At 41.8% G+C, this 25,942-nt stretch overlaps 1 protein-coding gene across 5 annotated transcripts in view; it reads left to right on the top strand.

Moving 5' to 3' along the window:
- DPL1 (dihydrosphingosine phosphate lyase) overlaps positions 1 to 22,848 on the top strand; it is a 49,315-nt gene extending 26,467 nt beyond the window's left edge. Inside the window, exons 8-17 of one of the 5 annotated variants that reach the window (XM_087699088.1) lie at positions 181 to 231; positions 705 to 796; positions 1,000 to 1,126; positions 1,486 to 1,501; positions 3,295 to 3,402; positions 3,507 to 3,561; positions 18,776 to 18,922; positions 21,737 to 21,815; positions 21,933 to 22,067; positions 22,421 to 22,848. In XM_087699088.1, the coding sequence (XP_087555214.1) occupies positions 181 to 231; positions 705 to 796; positions 1,000 to 1,126; positions 1,486 to 1,501; positions 3,295 to 3,402; positions 3,507 to 3,561; positions 18,776 to 18,922; positions 21,737 to 21,815; positions 21,933 to 22,055 (798 nt within the window). In that variant the 3' untranslated portion in view covers positions 22,056 to 22,067; positions 22,421 to 22,848. Of the gene's footprint in view, positions 1 to 180; positions 232 to 704; positions 797 to 999; positions 1,127 to 1,485; positions 1,502 to 3,294; positions 3,403 to 3,506; positions 3,562 to 18,775; positions 18,923 to 21,736; positions 21,816 to 21,932; positions 22,382 to 22,420 lie in introns of those variants that run through there. The other 4 variants (XM_087699090.1, XM_087699087.1, XM_087699089.1 and 1 more) reach the window with 4 other exon arrangements.
- The last annotated feature ends 3,094 nt before the right edge of the window (positions 22,849 to 25,942 follow it).

A 25,942-nucleotide genomic window follows, 5' to 3' on the forward strand; every position in this document is an offset into this window, starting at 1 on the left:
GGTTGTTTCTATATTCCCTTTGCACATGCTTGCTGTTAGTACTTATATGTCTGATAAGAGATTTTCACTGAAATATTGACATGTTAAATTAGATGCTTGTGGAAGCTGCAGTTAGGTTTGCAAGTTTAGCGATTGTCCTTAACATGAGCTTTACCTTTGGTTGTGAAATGTGCTTTGCAGATTGTGGGCTCCGCACCTGGTTTTCCTCATGGAATTATAGATCCTATTGAGGTAATGTCAAGTAGTATGAGCTGAAAGGCTACAGAGTTATCAAGTTAGTTTTTGTTAGTCACAAGTTCAAAGGCTTATTAAAGCGTTTTTCTTGGGCTGGAGAAATATGAAAAACCATGGACAATAATGGTTTATATTGAAAGTGTGCACAGCCTGTCTTAAGTACTTCACCTCAAATAGCTAAGATTCATTACCATCAGAAATTCTTGTAGATTGTTTTGCAAACTTGACATAATCTACGGCCCCATTGGGTTATTATGCAGAAATTGGCAGGATGTTTCTGCTTTTGTATTTACCTAATTGTTTAATTGTCTCATTAATCTCCTTGTTATAATGGTATTTGCCTGAGTATTTGATGTTTCTGCTTTTTTATTTACCAAACTACTTAAGTAAATAATTATTAATGCATTATTTATCTGAGGATTTAACTCTCTCACAATACTATCACAAGCTCAGCTTTTTGTTGGTGGCAGGAATTAGGTGCACTAGCCCAGAAGTGTGGTATATGCTTTCATGTTGACCTTTGCCTTGGAGGCTTTGTGCTGCCATTTGCACGAAAATTGGGGTAAATATAGTTTGAAGTCTTGGTTTTGCTGCAGAAAGAATGAATGCACCTATTTTAGCAATAATATTTAATGTTAAGGTTGGTTAATTTAAATTCGAACCTTCCTTCCTTTTGCATAAACAACAGAGATGATAGGATGGTGTATGTTAAGTACAGTTACAGTAGTAGGCTTGATTATTTGCGTTTGGTCTTGGCTTTTCCAGATATCCAATTCCACCATTTGATTTCAGAGTGCCAGGTGTGACATCTATATCAGCTGATGTACACAAGTATGGGCTAGGACCAAAAGGAACAAGCATTGTACTTTACAGGAATCATGAAATACGAAGGGTGCCTCTCTTAGCTCCAGCTTCTTCCCTTCCATTAATACTTTGTCTCTTCCATTTATACTTGGTTCATATGTTTTTTAATTAAGACACAAGTATCTGCTGTGACATGAGCTATGATTGAGTGGGTGCAATTAGCAGTACAAACAAAGTTTTATTTTCGAATGCTTTTATATTAAATCTGCTTGTCAAGGCTTTACTGAGCTCTTAATGCATAAGATGTCGGCTTGGTCAATTAGTTTGTACAATTTTTGCAAATCCTAACAGAACAGATGGCGAGCATTGCTTTTTGGCTTAATCTTCCTTTACTCTTTGTTGCATGGTTGCTCGGGGTTGTTAATTGTTGCCATTATCCTACTTCAGCACCAGTTTGTGGCTGGTAAGTTGTATAACATAGCTTTGGTTCAATTGAATGGTTCTTATCTTGTGAAGAACTGGTTTATGAAAGAGCAATTTTGTTTTCTATGTCTCCTTTTAAGTAGAAGACTAGGTATGTACACATTACTCAATTTGTACCTCACAGGCACCAGCACTGACATAGCTGCACATAAAGGCACTTGGCAACCATTCCAATGAGTAAACTCTATGAGTAGGTCAGACTCTAAGCCAGCCCTTGTGCAGGTGCTGGGTGGCAGCTAGCAGTGATGCCTGTGATATAACCATTGTCATCTAATGACTAAACTTTGGCTGTGCATACCTAGTTTGACCAGTTTCTCATGTTATTGCAATTATGGGGCTTATGAAATAATCTACCACCCAATGGCCTTAACATTACTGAGAGTGAGAAGGCTTGTATGTGCTTCAGTATTGAGGTTTCTGGTCTCCATGCATGTATAGGTCCCTTACATGATATCTCACGTGATCAAGTGCTATGTTGTTTCTCTCTAGATGCATGGAGGAGAACATCTCTTACTTCCTAACTTTGACACTCATTCTTGCATTCTAGGCTTTGAGGATGTATTTGCCTGTGTTTTGGATCTGATTGAAGTTTCGGATGCTGCGTAATCATTAATGCTTGCATGCGTGCTCCCAAAACAACTAGGGGATAGAATTCGTTTTGCATCTTGTAATTTGCATAATTAGGGGGTAGATTTCGTTTCGCTTGTGACTAAGTTCAACTAGGAACCACTTAGCGGTGTGATTTGCATCACTCACTATGCCACCTATCCAAACCGTAAGGAAATGATTGGACTACCTATCCTTGTTGGAGACTAAAATAAAGGCTTGACTTTTGCACAAGAATTTGAAGAGTATTGTTCAAAGTTTAGATCAGAAGCCAGTGAGACCTAACAAGAGGACGACTAAAGTCCAGCAAGAGTTGTTCGAAGGCTTAGAGAAGTGGGTAGAGATGGATATTTTGGTTTATTCTACTTTGGTTTTGAGATGACACCTGTTGTTTGGTCTTTGGGGACACCTCTTGAGGTATGGGCAGATTTAAGATCATCCTGCACCATTACCCCTGGAGTCCAATTCTACAACCTACGTTTCAAATCTTTATTCCTCTCCCATTTAGCTACTCTATCGAGCTTCCCAGCCTTCTTAGTATTTACCATCACAGATGCACATTTGGCCCTGTTTCTTGCTAGTTCTCCTGACATACAGTTGATGGGTTTTGAGTTGCACCTCTCAAACTTTTCTCTTCTCCCATGTACTCCTAAATCCACAGTCGTAGGTGTCCAAGCCAGAGGACCCACTGTAGCTCTCAGCTTCCCTTCTGTAAGTCCCAATAAGTCTGCCCTTTTTGATCTGTTTTTAAGGCTTCATTTGTGCCATGGCTGCCTTCAATTACTCTCCAGGCCTAAAAGCCCATTTGCAACAAACTGCATCACCATGTTTTTTGTTGCTTTGTGATCTTCGCCACCACAATCCCTAGGAGTTAGGTGGTGTACATATGATATGATCACATAGGCAATAATGGGTCGAGTTAAGTGCCCAAGGGATCCTATGTCAAGAACAAGTCTCTCATCAATGATATTGGAGCTTTTCAAAGCCAGCCTCATGCTACCTGATGCTCAGAAAGTATTCCTCAATGCACCACCTATTTGTTTGACCAACTTTAAATTTCATAATTCTGTGGACAAATTATGACTTTTGCTTTTCTTTGAAGCTGTGGATTGATGATTTCTGTATGGGGCTAAAATTTATGATCTTTTTCGTTTTGGTTCATGAAAGTAACGGAGTGGTCTGGTGGACTCTATATTTCTCCCTCCATGGCTGGTAGCAGACCCGGTGCTTTGATTGCTGGGGCTTGGGCTTCTTTGATGTCTCTTGGAATGAATGGTGATCATGTGCATTTGGATTAAATGTTCATTACACATCTTAAATATGCATAACTTTGTTGTTTAGAATGGTGATTAATTAGAAGCATCCTGTTGGCCTTGTAGGATATATGGATGCTACACGACAGGTCATGGAAGCAACAGAGAAGCTTAAAGAAGGGTAAGCTTATGGCTATTTTCTTAAAGGCAGTTTTTAGAACAGCAGTCCAGGCAAATACAATGATGATTGTAGAGATTTGGTTTTGGATTGATAGTGACCTGTGTTAACTCAGAATCTTGTTTCATGTGTTTTTGTTTGCGGATTGTGTTCTGTGTGTGTCAAAATTATGAGAATTGTGTATAGTTGTAGGATACTGGTTAATTTAAAGGGATCTGAAACTTAACAGTTTATGCTGACCATTACGGAATTTTGATAATCATGGAGTGGAAACAGATAAAAGGTATTCTGGGTATTCGTGCCTATCTGAAACCAACCTACAGTGTCATAAAATTTTGCCTTACTAAGTTTTTGCAATTTCTCATGCCATGCAATTTAGTGCATGCCGTGGACTTAGATGCATGCATGCAAGAGTTATATTTGAACTGATTGAACTGTAGTTATTTAGCATGCTAGTCAGTTCTATTCCTGGTAGTGGTGCATGCATCTGAACCAAGGATTGTCAGGTGCACAGTTCTTAGTAGAATAAACTTTGGCTGTCACAAGTTTGCATGTCTTTCGTGCAACATTTTTTGATTATATCAAATGCTTGGAAATGTAAACTTGCATAGGAGCTGTATAGCTTTGCATCATGGTCCATACTTCTACTGCATGTACATATATGAACTGAACGAGTTTGTTTGTGTTTTAATAAAATTGAGTGATTGTCAGTTGTTTAAAAAGTCAAAGTTCAAGATTCACTTGTCATCCACTTTGGCTTATTCTCACCCACTATGTTAAAACTCTTTGTAGCAATGAGCCTTGTTCAAATTGTCATTCTGAATTTTTCTTTTTGTCAGTATATTGTAGTTCAAAACAGCCCAATGGCCTAAATAAATTTTGAAAAGGGTCCAAAGGGTGCAAAAGGCTCCTACAATAATATACAACAGGCAACAAGAGCTCCTAGGCAAGCTGATCTTAATGTAGCATGCATGCCTATTCGAATTTGTTTTTTGGGTTTCTTTCCAGGGAGAGGGCAGACTGGTGGCTTGTAGAGCAACTCAATCACCCCTCCTTTGGCAGTGGGAAAAGGAATTGGCTACCAAGCGCTTCTCAGCTTTCCCTCATCTAGAGCTTACCCAGTTAACCTACTAATGAACAGATAATATCAAACAGATCAAACAGGACGGTTGAGATGCTGTTTCTAGGACAAGTCTTTTGCTGCTCAATGGCATGTCTGCATCTCTCTGTTTAGATATGTCACACCACTATGCTGCTACTGGTCTTCCATCTTTGGTTAATTTACCACTTCCATTGTGGAAAAGTCCAGAGCAGCTGCGATATCCATGGAATCTCTAGAGACTTTGATGGCTATATGATTGGCATGGTCCTTATAACACTGGGCTGGTGTTAGAGTAGATGACCATGCAACTGCTCCACAACTAGTGATCAACTCTCCATCCCATATCACCTGAGCTAGGGTAGGGGGTAGTGAAACCAGCCTTCCTTCAGTGGATGGTGGTAAATCCCTGATTACAACTTAATTACAGTAGCAAACAATAAATGCAAATCTGAAAATACAAATTTACCTACTGATCTTGGACAATGCACATCTGATTGGCCCCAAAATTGGCGCCCCTTTCGCTATTTCTTTAGCTTTATTGAAAAAGAAGTTGATTTACAATGGGATTCTCCCAATCCCATTCACAATCCAAACTCCCCTTGCTGTCCAAAGTGACCAGCTTGCCCTTTGATTCGGGCACCTAATTGGCTTTCATCCACTTCATAGACGATGGAAATGCCCCAAATTCAATGGTTGGCTAGTCCTCCACTTGAATTTAGCTGAAATTCACCTTTAGCATTGAAAAATCCAAGTCTTGGAGCTTTCAATTTTTGGCACGTCTCCTGAGGCTAATGCCAAGCCCTAATTTCTATTGTAAATTAGGGTTTACAGGAGAGAAATTTGCAATTTCTTAGCCTCCAAGGGTCCAAATGTTGAGATCTTCGAAGCAAGGTTGTGAAATGGCTGGGAGATGAGAGAGAAAGTTGTAGAGAGAAAATTCAGAGTTTTATCTCGAAGAATGATTGAGAATCAGTCAAATGCAGCGGCTATCGTGCCACAACAACATTAAATGCTATTGCCTACAGTTGAGACATCCAAATCAGCTGTCACCTTGTACCTGGATGCAATCGCCCAACTGCGGAGGGTCCGAATTTGCAATCGCCACCTCAAAACTCACTCGTGGCTGGCTGCAATGGCTGAAAATAGGTCGGCCATGGTTATTCACAGCTCTCCCGCTTTTGTTCCAGGCAGAATGATCTCGTGTTTTTTTCTTCTTCAGCCTTTAACCAGCCTGTATGGGCAAGTTTGCCAAAGTGGGAGTCTTTCTAAATGGTTTTTCCAACATTATCCATCATTAAATATTAATTTTCAGTCTTTAATTACTAAGAATTAATATAATAATTATTTCGGTGCTCAGAAAAATAATGTGACTCGCCTATAATTAAATTGGCTAGGCATCTTCCACTCCTGAGTCTCTCTGTGCCATCTTTGACCATTAGATCGGTGTGAGGTACTATGAAATGCCACTTCTCTAGTGTCACCAACTAATACTCATGGCCAAATGAATGATCTAGACCATACTTGTGCAACATAACTTATAGTAACTTTTGCCTTTGACATCCCGTGATTTTCTCGGGTCTCGGGTTCGTAAATTTACTCTAACCCCTGTTGCACCTCACATGTGCAGCATTTACTCTAATCATGTGATTAAAAATTAATCCACATGTTAAGTGAGGTTTCAAAAATACATGTCCTCATGATAGGCAGTCAGTCCAAATGCTGGTCTGCAGCCTCAGAGAGATACTCACATCTGAGTTAGGTGGCCTCTTGCTAGTCAAGCAGGTATTTCCTTTGGGCCCTTGGCAGTAAGCATAAAGTCATACTCCAGGGTATAAAATGGGTTCTGATTTCTCCAATGCTAATTAGAAACTAGGTTGGCCATCTTGCATCTTTTTCCTATGTGAGTTGAGTACGAGATGAATAGTCTGCTTGGAACATTTGGGTGTCTCAAAACTATTCTCTTAGATCACAACGGGGTTTACAAAAAGATCTCGACACCAAATGTCAGTCTAAGATATCATCATTGCATTAAGAAATCAATATTCTTTTGCCATGGTGTCATGCAGATTGCCAGTTTTTGGGTGAGAGCAGTGTATTGCTTTAGAAGTTTTATCACCTACACATGGTAGTGTGAAACTGGCCCTTGGGTGAATCAAAGGGCAGTGAATCTTAACCTTGAAAGCACTTAATCTTAACCCCAAAGCAACAGGAAAACAGAATAAACAGTGGATCTAGAATTCTCCTACACCAGAACATGAAGACAGATTTTCCCCAAAGCTTGGCACCCCTTGCGGTATTTCTTTATTGCTATTGAAAGACCAATACAATTGTTTATGGATGTTTTGTGCTTCTACACCTGTGTACAACTGTTCTCACTAGCTGAGACTGAAAACACCAGGTTTGTATTAAACTGGCTAGGATTCCATGGAGGCATGTGAAGACCAGCCTCCCTGACACCAGATCCTGTGGTAGTAACAGCCCTGACAATGCACATGCATCTCCAGAACAGCTTTGCCTTGCTGTAATCAGCTTTCTCCCAGCTTAAACAGCCTTTGCCCAAGTTCCAGATGCCTTTGCCCAGCTTAGGACACTTTTGCCCAACCTTGGATAATTCCAACTAGGCTAAGCACACCTCTGCCTAAACTGGTATTGGCTGCACCAGGTCTTTATACAATATGAACAGCAATGGAGAACTCTTGATAGCTTTTGTAGGTGATGGGAGTTGCTTTTGCTGGTGATAGACTTGCTCTTGCTGGTGATGGATCCTCATGGACAGCCCTGTCCAACTTTATAATGGTTCTTGTCAGTGGCAAAGCTGCATTCTCCCTTTTCTCTTGTGTTTCCAACTTTTCCTTGCATTAATACAGTTTTTCAAAATAATAATCAAATGACTATTACCATTTAATTCTTGAGCCGTTAATTCATTAGATTTAGGCATCCTAGCTTGAAAGGTTAACCTGTGTGGTGTGTAAAGAAAATACCCTAACAAGAAGCATAAACAGAAACCGTACGACAAAGCACAGACTGAAAAAAGAACACAGTTAGGGTTAGGGTAACTCAGAGACAATGAACACAGTGAATAAATGAAATGATATGACTACTAATAATATGATGCTCATGCAGCAAACACACTATGTAGTGAATGAATACTGTACCTCAAACTCCTGTATCTCAAGGATTACGGTAGGGGTAATGAGGTGGAGAGTGTGTTGTACTCCGAACAGATCCCGAATCGCGGCAAGGCTGTAACCGGCCTGTTCACTGGAAAGAGCGGTAGTGTACAACTAAAATATATAAATGCTTTCACCCAATTTACAGTCGTCCACTTTACCTGAACTTAAAGACACAGAATCAAGAAGAAAAACAGGAAGCTAAAATGCTCATGTTGCCACACAGACACCCTGTTGGTCCCTAAGTTAGGCGCTCCTTGCGGTATTTCTTTATCTTTAGAAAGAGAAAGTACAACGGGCTGTCTTTCACCTATTTTGGGTGAAATTTGACAACATAACAGTACAATTACTGACCCAAAACAAGTTGATCAGGAGGGGAAACTTTGCCCAAGTCTGAAACATCTGGTTGGAGTGCAGAACTGACCATTTCAGCCTGCTGTAATTACTGGTTGATACCTGTTTTGAGACCTGTTTACATCTCAAACTGTTCCCTGTACTGTTCAGCCCACTGTAATTACTGGTTCAGACCTGTTCTGAAACCTGTTTTCAGTTCATACTGCTCCCTGCACAGTCCTGCATCATCTGTGCCAAGTGCCCCTTGACTCTGACATCAATTGGGCTCTGAATTACCCACTGAACAGCCCAAAATCTGTACTGATTTAGTGCAGATTCAGACACTTTCTTAGTGAGGTTACCACCCTCACCTGTTCCTGCTTGTGGGCAGCAAACAACTGCTCCTGTTCTTGGAGAAAAGAGGCTCTTGCCTCATGCAAAAACAACATATTCCACAGAGCTGTACTTGAATCAGAAGAAAGGCCCTTGATTCTGCAGCATAACCATAATGTCAGGGAGAGAAAACACATCAATTAAATTTGTTTTTAAATTATCATCTTAATTATTGATGGGCCTACACATGTCCAACACATGTAATTTCTTGGACATGCTATTAGAGAGTGCCAAGATAAATCACGTACCATTGACATACCCCCCTCTTGAAATATCGTAACTGGCCTTGATTGCACCTAAATGTGATTGAAATGTGGTGGCCATAGATTGCCAAATCAAGTGACCAAGTGATCTAGGGAACATTTCCAACTAAAATGACCCGACAAAAAATAAAAATAACACTTTCTTTAACATTTGTTCAGTATGGTACTCAGATTTTTAATAACTGTTACAATTGGAGTGTCATGACAACTTAATATAAAATTCTCAAGACAGTCTATTTGCTTATGAGGAAGTTGAAGACCTACCCCTCTCTTGAGTACTAGGCAACTTCCCTACTTTGGTACTTGTCTTAGCCCCAACTAACGTGAGTTCCAGCTGAAATGCCTTTAGATAAAGTTTTAATAACTTGGATGAATCTACTAAATCATCTTCTTCCATCCACTTTGCATTTCTTAGTGAGTAATTCTGAAGCTTCACCAAGTAGGGGAACTTTATCTTTGATCTTCCTTTCGTTATGTGCCAATATTTGGTCAGGAACCAAGATTGCGTCAAGTTTCTCAACAGCTGGCTAAATGTCATCAGGCATTTTCTTTGCCGCACCCCCCTGCAAAGCTCAGAGAATATTCAAATGGAATGCATTATGAATCTTCTAGTGATTTGGTGGCTTTTACTTGGGGAATAAGCACTTTTTTTCTTCATCTTTTCAAGCATTACTTTTTTCTAGGACATGAGAATCCAAACACTCTCAGCGAACTCCAATAACTGAGGGGTCTTCAAGGGATTATGTACTTGGTACTTATGAGTGGACATAGGGGACAATGACCTTTTTTTGTCGAATAGGTATTATGCTCCCATGGTCCTCCCAACACACTAGTGCACCCATGAGTCTATGGTGCAACTCCTCCTTCTAATGTTTGGCTCCTGGAAGGAGTGCCCTTTGTCTCCTGGAAGGAGTGCCCTGATGACAAGCTTGCAAGCAGTACAACAATGATTTGCTTTGCTGCCTCCCTCCCTTTAGTGAACAATCACCATGTAAGTTACTGTGGCTCTGGTCGCTGGACCTCTATATATGCTTGACCAATTACAATCTCTAATGAGATGCTCCCTTTGATTTATGGAAAATCTGCGAGATTGCTCAACAGAATTGAAGAAGTTGGTTGGCCATTGCCATAATCTCACACATAATAGCAAGGGCTTGGTTTGCCTTCGCCCTTGTACCTGCAAGAGAGAGCTTCAATGAGCTCCAATATATCAACTTGATCTTGATAATTCTGGGAGAAAGGTACTATCTACTGCCTCACAATTTATCTATCATGACATGGCAGTCAAGATATTTTAATTGCAGCTCTCTAGGAATCTATTAAAAACGATCTATTGATTGAGCTTGGGTTGGGAGAGGGGCCAATCACAACCTTCAAGACTTGTGCCAGTTAATGAAGATTTTCATAGCTGCTGCAAATCTTGAGAGGTCTCTTTTGGAGTAAAAAACTGTATTATATGCAAACTCTATGTCCAAGTTCCAACATCTCCTCAAGGGAGATGGGTAACTGATTTCAACCTCTTGGCTGGGTAGGAAGCTACTGGTAGGCTTAGCCACAGCTGCTAGGTCCCTTTGGTAGTAAAGAAGCATAATGTCTGCAAATTCTACATCCAAGTTCCAATCTCTCCTCAATGGTGATGGGTAACAAGAATGCCTCTGATCTCAACCTCTCGGGTTTTTAGAAAGGTGCACATAGCCTTAGCCAGTAAGAGAAAAGGGTGAGAGCAAGTGGGCAGTCGTGTCTCATCAATCTATAGATACTACATTCTCTCCTTTATGAGCAGCTGCTTAAAAGGCTAGAACCCCCCTGATCCAGTTAGTTCTATCCTTGGCACTGACCTCCTTGAAGTTGATACTCATCACTGCAAGATCCTTGTGCCTTGGATGCACAAAGCCATATAGTCCAAACTATTGAAGATACTGAATATTTTCACTGCAAAAAATCATTGTGCCTCAGCTGCGGAGTGCCACACAGTCCCAAACAGTGAGGATATTATTGATACACTGCTTGGTGATTGATTCCATTCTGAGAGGTACGAAGAAATTCTGAAAGGTGAGCCAGAAGACTCAAAGTGATGGCTGTGGCTGGACTATCCCCTAACATGTGATGGTCCTCTATTGCCTAGTTTTGGATTACACGGATCAAACCCTTTGATAAACTCCGTGGCATACTAGTATCTATGGTATCTTTAAAAGCAACGTCTCCATGTGAAAGTCTCCCATGTGGCATGATCTATGAAGCAATGCTCCAGGCAAGCATCCTGTGAAGGGCACTTCTGTTGTGAGAGTGCTTGGAGTGTTCTTTTTTTTGTTCCAAAGAAGAGAAATTATATTAATGAATCCCGTAGAACAAATTATACCAAGGCAAAGTACAAGATTAGCCCTATAATGGGCTTTAAAGATATAACAAATGTATAAGACGGAAAATGGAGAATCTATTACAGGGCCTCAGCAGCTTCCCCATTGTGAAAGGAACCATATGGCATAAGGGAACTGCCATGAGTTTGAAACCAACTTTGTCTTTACAAACTGTCTTCAAAATGGAGCTAGGGAGTGAAAGGTGAGAAGGATCGAAGCTTGCACGCGAGCTATGGCGGGAGAGCAAGAGCAAGAAAGAGAGAGACAAGAAATGGGAACTCCAACAGTCACAATGTGTGACCGGGCCTTCCTTTATTCAAACTGTCACTAAAAGAATAAAGAATAAAGTGACGTGACGGGCGTCCGCCACCTGCAATGTGCAGTGGCGGGTACTGTCAGTGTAGTAATACACGGGGCGGCACGGCGGAGGCGCCTTTACCCCCAACAACCTCCCACTTAAAGGCGAATCTGCCCTAGTGAGAGAGAAAAGAAAAAAAAAAAAAGACAGTACAAATGTACATAGGTGAGGAAAGGTGACATCTCATCCAACGCCCATCAACCTCCTGAGGAAGGCAAAGCGCTCAGTAGTGAGGCTCTTCGTGAGCAAATCTGCAGGATTCTCGTCAGTGGAGATCTTGACAAGGTCAACAGACCTGTCCTCCACGACACCACGTATGAAGTGATACCTCATCTCAATGTGTTTCGTCTTCGCATGGAAGACCGGATTCTTAGCCAACTGAATGGCACTCATAGAATCCGAATGCAGTGTAGGTGTAGCATCAATCCCAAGGTCAGCAACTAGACGGCCTAACCATATGGCCTCCTTGCAAGCCTCAGTGGCTGCAACATACTCGGCCTCAGTGGTAGACAAAGCCGTACACTTCTGAACCCTGGACATCCAAGAGATAGCCCCTCCAGCATAGGTGAATACATAGCCAGAAGTGGACTTCCTACTATCTGCATGTCCTGCATAATCGGAGTCAGTGTACCCCACGACCCCTGTATCCTGGCTGCCATAGCAAATACACATATCTGCTGTGCCCTTCAGGTACCTCATGATACCCTTCACGGCATCCCAATGTCTGCTGCCAGGTGTAGCCATATAGCGTGCCACAACACCAACTGCATGTGCAATATCTGGACGAGTGGCTATCATGGCATACATCAAACTGCCCACGGCTGATGCATAAGGGATCTTGGCCATCTCGGCCCTCTGCTCATCTGTCTGTGGACAATCGGCCTGTGATACCTTCACATAAGAAGGTAATGGACAGCCAATAGGCTTTACGTCCTGCATGCGGAAGCGCTCAAGGACTTTATGAATGTACTCCCGCTGTGAGAGATACAAAAGTCCCTGATGCCTATCGCGCTTAATGCGCATCCCAAGTATATGTGAGGCCTGTCCCAAATCCTTCATCTCAAAGCTCTTCTTTAGCTGAGATTTAAGAGCATCTAGCTCATCATGAGCTTTCCCTACTATCAGCATATCATCAACATAGAGTACCAAGATAAGCAAACTGCCATCACGGGCTTTCTTCGTGTAAAGACACGGATCCATAGCACTCCTGCTGTAGCCCTGTGACTGCATAAAGGCATCAAACTTATGATACCATTCCCTAGGTGCCTGCTTCAAGCCATACAAGCTCTTCTTCAACTTGCACACTAGGTGCTCCCTGCCAGGTTCTGCAAAGCCCTTAGGCTGATCCATATAGATCTCATCATGCAAGTCCCCATGTAGAAAAGCCGTCTTGACATCCATCTGATATAGATCTAAGTCAAGCTGTGCAACCAAAGCCAAGACTAAGCGCAGGGTGATCATCTTAACCACAGGAGAGAAGACCTCATCAAAGTCCACACCATGTTCCTGCTTAAAACCCTTTGCTACCAATCTAGCCTTGTATGCCGGCTTGGGGTGTCCAGGGGTACTTTTCAGCTTGTACACCCACTTGCATGGCAAAGCCTTCTTGCCCTTAGGCAAGGCAACCAAATCCCAAGTCTCATTCTTATGCAGGGAGTCTATCTCAGACTGCATAGCCCTCTCCCAGGAGTGACTGTCACCCCTGCGCATAGCCTCATCATAAGTGAAAGGCTCTCCTGCATCTGTAACCAAAACATAATGCATAGAGGGCTGAAATCTGTCAGGTGGACGTCTATCTCTAGCAGACCGTCTCACCGCAGGCTCTGCTGCCTGTCTAACTACTTGTCCAACATCCTGGCCCTGTGGAGGAACTGCTGCAGGCTGTACTACTGGCTGTGCTGGAGCTTTAGGCTCCTCCTGAAAGATCACTCTGCGGATCTCAACCACCTTCTCAGGCTGCCTGTGCATCTTGTCTTCATGGAAGACGACATCATGGCTGCGTACTATTTTCCGCGCCTGCGGATCCCATAGGCGATAGCCCATCTCTCCTGACTCACCATAGCCAAGGAATATGCATTTAATGCTCTTTGGATCCAATTTACTCCTCTTATCCTTGGGCACATGGCAGAATGCCTCACATCCAAAGACACGGAGATGCGCATAAGAGGGTGGCTTACCAGCCCAAACTTCCTCTGCAACCTGGAAATCCAATCCACTGGAAGGCGATCGGTTTATGACATGCACTGACGTACTAACTGCCTCAGCCCAAAAACTCGGGGGTAGGCCTGCATGGCTAAGCATAGAGCGCACACGCTCCTGAATAGTCCTGTTCATGCGCTCAGCCAAACCATTCTGGGGTGGGGTGTAAGGGGCGGTCAACTGACGCTTAATACCCCTGTCATCACAAAACTGCTCAAAAGCATGCGAGACATATTCTCCCCCATTATCTGTCCTAAGGCATTTCAGCCTATACCCAGTCTGGTTCTCAACAAGAGCAAGCCATCTCTGAAAAACTGCCAAGACATCGGACTTCTGCTTTATGGGATAAGCCCACACTTTCCTAGAAAAATCATCAATGAAGGTAACGAAGTACTTCGCGCCACCCATAGACATGCAAGGCATAGGCCCACAAACATCGGAATGCACCAATGCCAAGGGCTCACTCATGCGTGGCCTACCCGATTTCTTATGCGTAGACCTATTCTGCTTACCATAAAGACAATGATCACACGAGTCAAAACATGCATAATCCAAAGGCGGAAGATACTGCAAACCAGATAACATTTTCATTCCTTTCAAAGACATATGCCCCAAACGGGCATGCCAAAGTGATACATGTGGGATAGAGCCCACTGCCAAAACATGGTCTACAGAAGACCCAGATACAACAAGAGGATAGAGGCTGCCAGCCTTGGCGCCTCTAGCAAGCACAAGTCTGCCTTTGGTAATCTTCCAGGTAGAATCCCCAAAACAGACATGAAATCCTGCATCATCCAACTGTCCTGCAGACATAAGACTACGCGTAAGCGCAGGTACATGACGTACATCCCTGAGCAAAAAGGAACTGCCAGTGGAAAACTGCAACTGAATATCTCCACAGCCCACAATATCAAGAGACCTGTCATCTCCAAGTTTGACTGATCCAGATACAGTACGGTAAGAGTGAAACCACTCACGGTAAGGCGTCACATGGAAGGACGCACCTGAATCCAATAACCAGCACTGTGCATACATACTAGGTGTCTCAGTCAAGTGTGAAGCATCAGAAGAACTAGTTGCAAGTATAAACTCATCACCACCATCGGACTCTTCAGTCTGCGTGACATTAATTTCCTCAATCTTGACGTTGGACTTCGCAGGTACTATGCTGCGATCAGAGGACTTCTCCTGCACTTTATCTTTCCCCTTATCCTTGCGCTTCTCATTGCGCAACTCATGACACTGTGGTCTAATATGGCCCTTTTTCCCACAATGATGACAAGTGACATTTGCATTGCGTCCACGCGACTTACTACGCGACTTGCCACCACGAGATTTAGACCGACCCTTCTGCGAGTCACGGCCTCGGCCATTACCACGGTCATACCTGTCATTCCTGCCTCTAACTGTCAAAGCATGACTACCACGAGAGGCATCCAAGTTTTTGCGATTCACCTCTTCCTGAAGAAGAGCACTCTCAACATCTGCCAATTTTAGAGTAGCACTAGAGGCACAAAGAGCAGTGCGGAATACATCCCATGACTCATTCAGAGTTCCAAGCAAGAAAAGAGGAGTTACTTCCTCTCCAAAGGTGATATCCTGCGAAGTCAGGTTCTTCAGTATAGCATGGAACTGGCTCAAGTGAGCAGACATAGTCGCATTATCCTTCATGCGCAGATCCATAAGCTGCTTCAACCAGTACATCTGACTCGCCGGACTTTTCTTATCATAAAGATTCTTGATCTTATTCCATAGATCCCATGCACTCTGTGCTTCCTCAAATACATTATAATGTACCTGTTCAGTGAGAGACAATACAATCGTGGACTTGCATAGCTCATCAAGTTCAAGCCAGTCGTCAATGTCCATAGTTTCAGGCTGCTCCCCACTCAACCGAAGTGGCTTAATCTGAGATTTCTGCACCAAAACCTGCCATATTTGACTCTTCCAGTAAGAGTAGTTGGTACCATCCAACTTTGTAATGTTAAAGATGGCACTATCATGCGAAGATGACGCCATTATGCAGGCTGGAAATGCCCAAACAGTCCAAAACTGCTTGCTGTTTTACTGCAGAAACTGCCCAAAAATGACCAAAACGGGGTCCAAAGGGTGAGCAAAGTGTGCCAAAAGTTGCTGCCCACTTAGTACTAGGTGCGGTACACCAAATCAGGATATTTCAGCATGAAAAGTACACCTCAGTCCACCAATAACTGCTTGCTGTAATAAATTGCAGGTATGCAGTCTAGAGAGCAAACTGTCCCAAAATAGGATCCAATGTCAAGCAAACAATGCTAGGTCCAAATCCGGCATGAAACGGACATAAGCAAGGCCAATGACAGTGAAAAGAACATGAGCTCAACACCAAGCATGTCAAAATAACATTTGCCAGTGAAAGGCACACCCCCAGACACTCTAGGCAAAGTGTTCCTGTAACTGCCAAAACCTGACACAAATAGGTATCTGCTCAAAGAGAAAGATCCAAATATGAGACTCAGCTCATAAGCATCCTGTGAACCAAGAGTACATCAATGCATATCCATAAAGATCGGAGTATGATCCCAAAGTCTCAATGTGTATGTAGCGGCTCAAGACATAAACTGCTTCAAATACATGTAAGTGCTCCAATAGCATGCAACTGTCAAAGGTCAAGAAAGCATGTAAAATGCTCCCACTGGCACAAAAGGCATACAAAGCGAGCTCAGAAGCTCAAACAACCCAAGAGAAAGCACCAGTGATAAGTGACCCTGTCAATGCATCAAGCGCATCCGAGAGAGCATGACATACATGAAGCACCGGTCGTATTAACCATGAAGCAATACATAAGCCCAAATAAGCTCTCGGTCAACTCAATGACATCCAAATAGCAACCAAGATCAGTGATCAAGTAAGCCGGGAATGCTCAAATACATCCAAATCCAAGCTCCAAATGTCGGTATGGCATACACGAACCAAATAGCATATGTCACGAACCAAAGCATGTAATGCAAAAGCCTAACTGTCAAGCAGAGACATGAGGCATAGGTGGTCCACGAGCATGCCGAGTCGGTCCAAATGCCAGTGAAGACGGAGCTAATGCGAAGCTCAAAAGCATCCCATAATCTCATACATATGCTCCAAGTCGTCCCCAAATGTCAGAGATATCATGCCAAAGCTCAAAGCATACATCCGGTATCGGTAGGTAAGTGCCAAAGCATGTAAAGTACCTTCAGCCCACTGTTATTCCAGCATGTATTTACTGTTCTAAACAGTAGATTTCAGCCCCAAATTCAAGCCAAAATCATGGTCAAACCAAATGCATACATCCCCAATACATCCGGGTAGGAAGTAGACCGCATACGGGCATCAAACAAGGTAACCGGAGTAGAGTATAAGCATTAAATGCCAATGCCAAGTGTGGCTGCCCTGTTTCCAGCACTGTATAACAGTAAATAACAGTCCCAAATCAGCCAATATTTCAAGCCAAAATCATGGCATAATCATGTGCATACATTCCCAAGGCACTAGGCATCATGTAGACCGCATACGGGCATCAAATAGCACAACCGGAATGGAGTATAAGCAACAAATGCTAATGCCAATGGTGCTGCCCTGTTTTCAGCCTGTTATGACAGTTTATAACAGTCCCAAATCTGAAGAAATCAGCCCCAAATGATCAAGACCAATGCCCAAAGCTTGAATGACATCAAACATGAAGTCTATAGCCCTCTTGATCAAGGTAGAGAGCAAGAAGCAATGGCCAAGTGTAGAGCTGAAGTAGATGAGTGCTCACAGCTTGGAAAAAAATGATGCAATCTGCCCTGTTGGTGCTGAACTTGCTGCTGCTCCACATGGGCTGAAAAGGGGGTAATGGGGGGCTCAAGAAGGGCCTATCAAAGGCCTATGACAAGCCTCTTTGAGCTTTGATAGGTGTAAGGCACAATATGAGGAGAATAAGCTTCACGGGTTTGAAGCCATGGCTGCCCTTGTTGTTTGCAACCTGTAGACTGAAATAAAACCTTGAAAGAATGATCAAATACCTCAGTATCAATGCCTTGAAGGTGCCTCAATAGGCTAGGAAGGTGCTCGGGAAGCCGGGGAGTGACGGGAGCTCGGGGAGATCGGATATGGCTGCCGGGATGGAGACCCAATGCGTGAAGTGAGTCGATGCGAAGGTCGGGAAGCACCGAGTCGAGCTCGAGCAAGAGAATGCCAAGCTCTGATACCAGTTGAAAGGTGAGAAGGATCGAAGCTTGCACGCGAGCTATGGCGGGAGAGCAAGAGCAAGAAAGAGAGAGACAAGAAATGGGAACTCCAACAGTCACAATGTGTGACCGGGCCTTCCTTTATTCAAACTGTCACTAAAAGAATAAAGAATAAAGTGACGTGACGGGCGTCCGCCACCTGCAATGTGCAGTGGCGGGTACTGTCAGTGTAGTAATACACGGGGCGGCACGGCGGAGGCGCCTTTACCCCCAACAGGGAGAGAGGTGGCCATGAGATGGGAGAGGTCTAGAAGGAGCGGGGAGGCAACTTAAAAGAAAAATTGTTGCAAAATCAAGTTTGGCTAATTATACTATGTGGAAGGAACTCAGAGAAGAACAAGTTCTTAACAGCCTAGCAAGTATTAGAGCCCTTGGCATCACGAATGGAGGTGTGGGGGCTTATTGGGAGCTTCACTCTCTTTGTTGGCTCTGGGAGCAGCTTCAATGAGAAAACCTTGGTGGTGTTACTTTCCCTCACTTTAGCTTCTCTCCCCCATCCCCCTTTCATTAGTAGCTTACACTTGACTTAATAATGGGGCCATCAACAATTATTCTTCAGGATCTGGAAAGTGGAAATATAGCAGTAGCTGCTCATATGTGTTGACTCTTAAAGACCAGTCGTGGTAGCTTTTGTTCTGGTTTTGGAAAAGTGTGATTTAGTTGATCTTTTCGAAAAAAGTATTGATTTAAGATCTCACAAAGGTTCCCTTTATTTCAAGAATCAAACTTCTAAGGCAGGACAGTATTCTGAAAACAGCTTGGCTTTATAGTATAATCAATTTTCAAATTACATTTTTCCAGGATTGATGCAATCACAGATCTTTATGTGCTGGGAAAACCAGACATGACAGTTGTAGCCTTTTCCTCTGACACAGTCGACATCTACAAGGTCAATGATGCAATGACTGCTAAAGGATGGAGTCTCAATGCATTGCATAAACCAAGCAGGTACTCTCAGCTAAGCAAGGTTTTGCAGTTTAAACTATTAACGACTTAGATTTTTTGTTATCTGAAATTGCTGCTTGTAGCATGTGCACTGAGTACTTCAACTTTTTTGTTCTCAGGCTTCGAAAGCTTCTGAATTAATGCATGGAGTAAAATATTTTTCTATGGAGACCTAAGTTTTGATGTTGAACTCAGCTTAAGTTTTTAGTTTCCCTCTTAGAGCTTTGCATGTAAAGGCTTATATGGATCTTGTATGAAGCTTGTCTTATTGCAATCAGATCATTAGAAAAACAGATTTGCCTTAAATATACGTCTTCAGGTGTATTTGCAGATTTCAAGAGAGATTACGAAGACACTGTAAGAAGCGGGATACATAGAAACTAGGGTTTAGATACCCAGTCACACTGACCGGGGTATATAAGGAGTAAGAGTCCCAGATTAGGGCAACCGGTTATTATCAAGAACATACTCTTCACCTTCGTCTTCAGCTTCCATGGCTTCCTCCTTCTTCCTCCCCTCTTTTCTGTCTTTCTCTGTCTTCTAATTTTCCTTTCCCTTCTTCTTGCCCTCTTTCTCTCTCTTCAGTTCTTTCTCCTTTCTCCTCTTAGCTTCATTCATTACAAGTGATATAAGAGCATCAAGCTTTGGTCTTTTTCTTCTTTCCCCTTTCTCTATTTCTATTTTCAAATCCCAAAACCCTAGTTACTTAGGTTACATGTATAAGTATAGCAAGAAAGACTACAAAAATCTCAGCTTTATGAAGCAAGTAGGAGCTATGGTTAGAGACTCAGACACATCTGGAGGTAAAATGGCTAAACTAGCAGGTTGTCACTCCTTTTCATACAAATTTTAAGGGTTCCGGGCCAAGTTTGGAGTCTTCGGGGTTAGAGGACAAAAACTCAGCTACTTTTTGCTTCAGCCCCTTTCTCTCTCCTCTCAAGCAAACTGCCATAGCCACACAGTAGAGAAGAACCCTTCTTTTTTCCGAGAGCAGCCATGGAAGTGCCCAGTTGAAGCCTTAGAAGCCTTTCCCACTTTCCCCTGACCAAGGGTAATACCCTTGTGAAGGCTTATTGCTAGGGAGAGAGCCTAGGGAACAGCTCGCAATTTGCGGTGCATTTTGGGCTGTTGTTCCTTGCTCTGCGTGCTCTTCCCTAGCCCTAATCTAGCCCTTTTGTGCCTTCCCCATGGCATTGACAGCCCCCCCTGCTCTTTGACCAGGTCTGGATCTCCTCGCTCAACATTTGAACTCCCACCCCTAACAATATGATAGGATTACCAAGAGTTTTTATTAGAAAGGTTTAAAAGAAGGCAGTAGTAACAAGTTGGCCCGCCACTTCTATGGTCCCTACCAGATTTTGAAGAGAGTTGGTGACTTTGCCTACCGATTAGAGCTTTCCCCCACTACCAAAATCCACAATGTGTTTTATGTCAGCCAATTGAAACCCTTCATGGGCACCTCAGTGGACTATGTGGAAGAACTTTCCCCCATAGATGAAGAAGGTATCATTCAGTATATCCTTGAGGCAATAATTGGGCAACGAGATAAACACTTAAGGTCTCGATCCATCAAGGAATACCTCATCAAATGGCAAGGCCTGGGGCATATAAGGTGTAAGAGTCCCAGATTAGGGCAACCAGTTATTATCAAGAACACACTCTTCACCTTCATCTTCAGCTTCGATGGCTTCCTCCTTCCTCCCTTCTTTTTTGTCTTTCTCTTTCCTCTTCTAGTCTTCCTTTCCCTTCTTCTTACTCTCCTTCTATCTCTTCAGTTCTTTTTCTCTCTCCTCTCAGCTTCATTCATCACCCACACAGACTCTCTCAAATATATTCATGCAGCACAAATTGAGACCAAATGTGACCATTGTTTAGTGAAAAAAAAAGCTTTCTAGTTTATGTGTATGTCACGAAGTACAATTTACAAAATAGAAATCTCATGAAATTTGTTAAGGTGGCTGAGGATACATGTTTAAGGCAGGTTTGTGTGTCTATTCATTGCAGAGAGAGAGAGATTCTAGCCTCAGGCAAGTGCTCAATATCCTCGTGAATTCAAGATACTTATTTTACTACTTCTGATAGAAACCATGACAGTCCCCCTAGACAGATTGTACAGGATCTTATGTGACTATTTGCTTGGTGCATATGCCACAAAAGTCTACACACTGTTTAGGGAAGTTAATTGTTAACAAGTAAGAGTATGCACATAGAATTACTGAATGTAATCTTTTTATCCTGAGGCTTAGTGGATGCATGGAAGGGCACCACAAGCTTTGTACAAATTTTGGGATGCTCCATTTGTAAAATTGCTGAATTGTGTGGATGGCCTATAATGGGCCATGACTTGTCTGATAATGGAGGTTCAACTAGAAGTCAACCTCTTCTGCTTTGGCATTGCCCAATCAGGTGGGTAATTTGGGGGTAGTGCTACTTCCATGTGGATTCTGTTTCTCATCTCAATACACAAGACTCCAGGTCAAGAATGCTTTGTTAGACAAGTTGCTGTTATGGGCTGACACCCTGAATGTAGGTTGTGGATAAGAATGACTCATGACTTGTGGATCGATTTGTTTGCTAGTACTCGTGGATATAGCTCATGACTTGTGGATCGATTTGTTTATTAAGTTTCAAGCAAGTGAAACTTGAATATTGTCATTGCTGTTTTGGCCATTTAAGTAAGAGAAGTTTCAATTGAAATAAATGCGTATTTTTGTGCCTTGAAAAGTAGCTTCACATGTATTTTCATGTTAGGGGGGCAAACTTCTTCCCCCCCACACATAAACCATGATTGGAGTCTTAAAAACATGTTTGCCGCAGTATACATATATGTGTTACATTGCAACATGTCAACATGATTGAGGAGTTCTTGAATGATTTGGAAGCAGCTGTTTTGATGGTAAGACAATCAATTATATCACTTGACATAAATTACCATTTTTCCTGACTAGTACCATCCAAAATTAAGCTGCTTCTTCAAGAAACTTATATTCTGTGTATATGGTTCGATGATCAGGTGAAAGATGATCCTGTTAAATTTGAGCATGGCATGGCACCAATTTATGGAGCAGCAGCAAAGATGCCAGATAGGGGGACTGTGAAGGATCTTCTGCTTGCTTACATGGATGGCACATGCTGAACAAGTGGTGAGGTACCAAAGCAAATAATAAATGAATGGACTGGCAGGCATACAACCATGATTGCATGATCGCAGAGCTGTACTACTGCAGGAATGGCTGCAAATAATTTCTAATTCTTTCAGATACACATTATTTTGCTGAATAGAAACAAATCACCTGAAACTTTTCTTGGAAGCACAAGTTGGACCAATCATTTGCAATGGAATTCAGAAATCATAATCATTATCATACCAATATCTTGATTTTGTATGTTGTGGGATTATGATGCTTAGCATAGAAATGTTTTTGGCAAATTCCTGGTTTCAGAGTACAATGTGCAATATGGTTACCTGTGCATTGTTTGAGTGATCTAATTTTTGGGCAGGACATAAAGTAGTCTCAATGATTATGTGGACTGATGCCTTCGGTATGTGGCTGTAGCATGAAGCTATGCTGTTAAAGTAACTGTTGGTGGAAAAGAGGTTTGTGCAGAAGAAGACATGGACACCGGAAGCTCTTGGGGCACAAGCCCTTGGTCTCCTCTTTCTGGAAGGATCACTCTATTCGATGCATGAATTAAGTCTATTATTTTGGGCCTGGAAATGCTACCTCATATGAGGACAAAGGGCATTAACATCCACACTACCTGTAGGGTTGATGACACAAACACTCATGTTCACTCACAATTTGAAATTGATGAGGGAAATCGATGATGATGTGTGCTGATGACTTGATCTCAATGTTAGTGCAAGTATGGTGTGAGTGGTGTCGACCAATGTCTTGATCAGACATGGCCACATCGATAGATGCTTAGTATAATTCATATGTGTCTAATTCATATGTAACGATATGTGTCTAATTCATATGATATAGTTGTGAGCATCAATATTTACCCGAAGTGTATAACTTGAGAGCATATCAAGTCTCATGCACATGGCGAATCTTTCTAAAGGCTATGAATAGGGGGGTGACCACTTGGGCTACGCAGTGGAGGGAATGATTACTCCATTAAACTTTTTGAAGAATAGAATGAAGGCCTAGGAGTTGAGCTTTAGACGAGTTTCTCAATAACATGGTAGAGGAGGTGATGGATTATGTGCTTGGCTTTGGTACTCAAGGCATTGAAATCATCAACAAAATATGTGTGTATGAACCTATGAGGTAGTCATAGAATGGTGTTATTTATTAGAAAAGAGGAGAGAGTAGACATTTTTAAGGCTTAAGATTACAAATGATCCCATGCAACTGCCCCTTTTTGTGACACGTAATCATTTTTAAGGCTTAAGATTACAAATGATCCCACGTAATCATTTGTGGCCAATTTACTTGATGGTAGCATTGGAATTTGTTGGAGTAGTATCAACTTAGGTCCCCATACATCTACTTAGAGCAGTTGTGAATGAGAGGAGAAATCAACATTATGCTTATGATGTCCTCACCACATAGGCACGTACGCATGTCTACACGTGCTACATGCACGGGTGTGTGCGTGTGCACATACTCTCTAGTTGCACGTTCACACATAGAGTTGTGCTTCATGGGATCAATGACAATGTGTAGACACAGTCTTTGGGAGCAATGACAATGATAGAATTGACTTTGCATGTGACAATGATAGAACCCACTTTTCATGGTCCACATGGATAATGGATCAAGCATAGATTGTCTTGGTTTATGTTGGGTCATGCAATAATGGCTTAGTTGGACATGACTTGCATAACGAATACATTGCCCTTGCATTCCATTGTTGATGTTATCCATCTCATTAGAGTGCTATCTTCATAATTGCTTCATATAGAATTTGAATTTGAATTGGATGTTTAGGTTCTTGTCATGTTCTTTCCATTTTTACTTTGACAATTTGCTATTGTATTGGCATTGTGCTTGAGGTGCACCCTCCCCCCAACCAAAAAAAAAAGCAATCACCACAAACACACACACACACACACACACATGCATGCATGCATGCACAAACATGTACACAAATGTTTGCCATGCTTTGGATCGATGACAGTGTGTAAACACATAGTTTGCCATGCTTCTTGGGACCAATGAAAATGATAGAGCCCATTCTACATGGTCCACATGGACAATGAATCGGGCACAAGTTGTTTTGGCATATATTGGGTCATGTAATAATGGCTTAGTTGGATATGACTTGATAGGTGAATAAATTGCCCTTGCGTTCCATCTTTGATGATGACTATCTCATTAGAGTGCCACCTCCATAATTTTTCATAAAGGATTTAAGTTTGATTTGGATATTTAGGTGCTTATTTTGCTTCCAATTTTTACCTTGACTTGCACAAAAACTTCTCTCTAATGTACAAAACCCTTATACATACTATATCATCATCAATTTCAACTTGCTCCAACTCTCTATAATTGCATCCCAGATAGCTTCTATGTAGTTTAAGGTTAGTTTAAAAAAAAAACAAAGTGCTTTTGAGTTGATGTATGACACATGACAAAAGGAAATTGATGACATGTGACTTAATAAGAGTTCAAGGATTAAAAATCTATTAGGCTAACCAAGGAAAAAGTCTTTTGTTATGTGTGCATCCTCAAAAAAGCCATTTTTTGTTTTCCTATGTTTGGAGCTATTTGTACACAATCAACAAAATATATTGATAGAGCTATCTTAAAGTATTAAAAATTGTTAATTTTAGAATATTTTTGTACTAGTTAGTATGCTGTCCTAACACAAATGTATGTTGTAAACTTGGTAACTACAGTATCACTCCTAGTTTGGACGTGTAAAGTTCAAGAGTCAATGATTTGATGCACTTTGATCACATAAATTATGAGAGAAAGAAACACATCTAACACTCATTTTTGTTACATGTCCATGATGCTTGTTGTACTCATGTCTCCCTTCTAGCCCATGTGGCCTACATGATGGTCTTGTATTTGAGTTGTTATCCTTTCCTTTTTGGCTTAGAAGTGTTCTTAGGCAATGAATGGTGTAGGTTGCGGTTGCATCACTCTAGTAAACGCTTGCTTGATCAATTTTGTTGATGGCCTTTTAAGAAACTCCGTAGTAGTAGGTGTTCCAATCCATTGTTTCTGTTGCATGATGATTTTCCTTGGTTCCACTCATTTGTGTTGGAAAGATTTGGCTAGATATTTTTCCCTTGCCAAAGGCTAAATTATTGTGTACATTCTTGGGGTTTCTCAATGTTTTTGTGACTACAAGGTACTTTTGAAATGAAAGAAGTTTGATATAGTTGATTGGAAATTTACAACATCTATTATAAAGTAATGATGATGGCATGCATTTGTCATCTTTGATAAGACTTGTTTGATATCATCCCACCCCCCCCCCCCCCCCCCCCCCAATTTTTTAAATTTTTTTTCTACATGCTCATAGATAGGTACATGAGATAGTATCTTTTCCTCTCATTACAAAGTCTATTGACTCTTAACATTCAACTACATGAACTATCTCTTAGAGCATATGGGTAGCAAATACTTTCTTTTTAAATGAAGAGGATACTAATAAAAGGTAGTATCTTTAATAAAAGGAATGCAAGGTATTGCATCACAAAATAGAGGAGAAGAATATTGAGATATCCAAGCTATAAAAGCAATGTTGAGAAAAGGAAACAACCATTGGTCCAAGACTTAGAAAAAAAAATCATGGATGTCTTCAAAGGAGGTAGTGGCTATACTTAGTACAATCAATTTCACACACACACACACACACACACACACACACACACACACACACACACACACACACACACACACACACACACATGGACTCATAATTTCTTCAAAAGAGATGGGGCAATTTTACAACTTTCACTAATGAAGAGACAAGAGGCATGCTCCAATTTGTTATAAAATTCAATGAGTGTGAAATAATCAAAGGAGAGGAAGAAGTAGGTAGAAAGGGTCACCATAA

Source organism: Lygodium microphyllum, chromosome 18, assembly GCF_053477565.2.
Source record: "Lygodium microphyllum isolate KBCC chromosome 18, Lygodium_microphyllum_v1.1.10, whole genome shotgun sequence".
Lineage (NCBI taxonomy): Eukaryota > Viridiplantae > Streptophyta > Polypodiopsida > Schizaeales > Lygodiaceae > Lygodium > Lygodium microphyllum.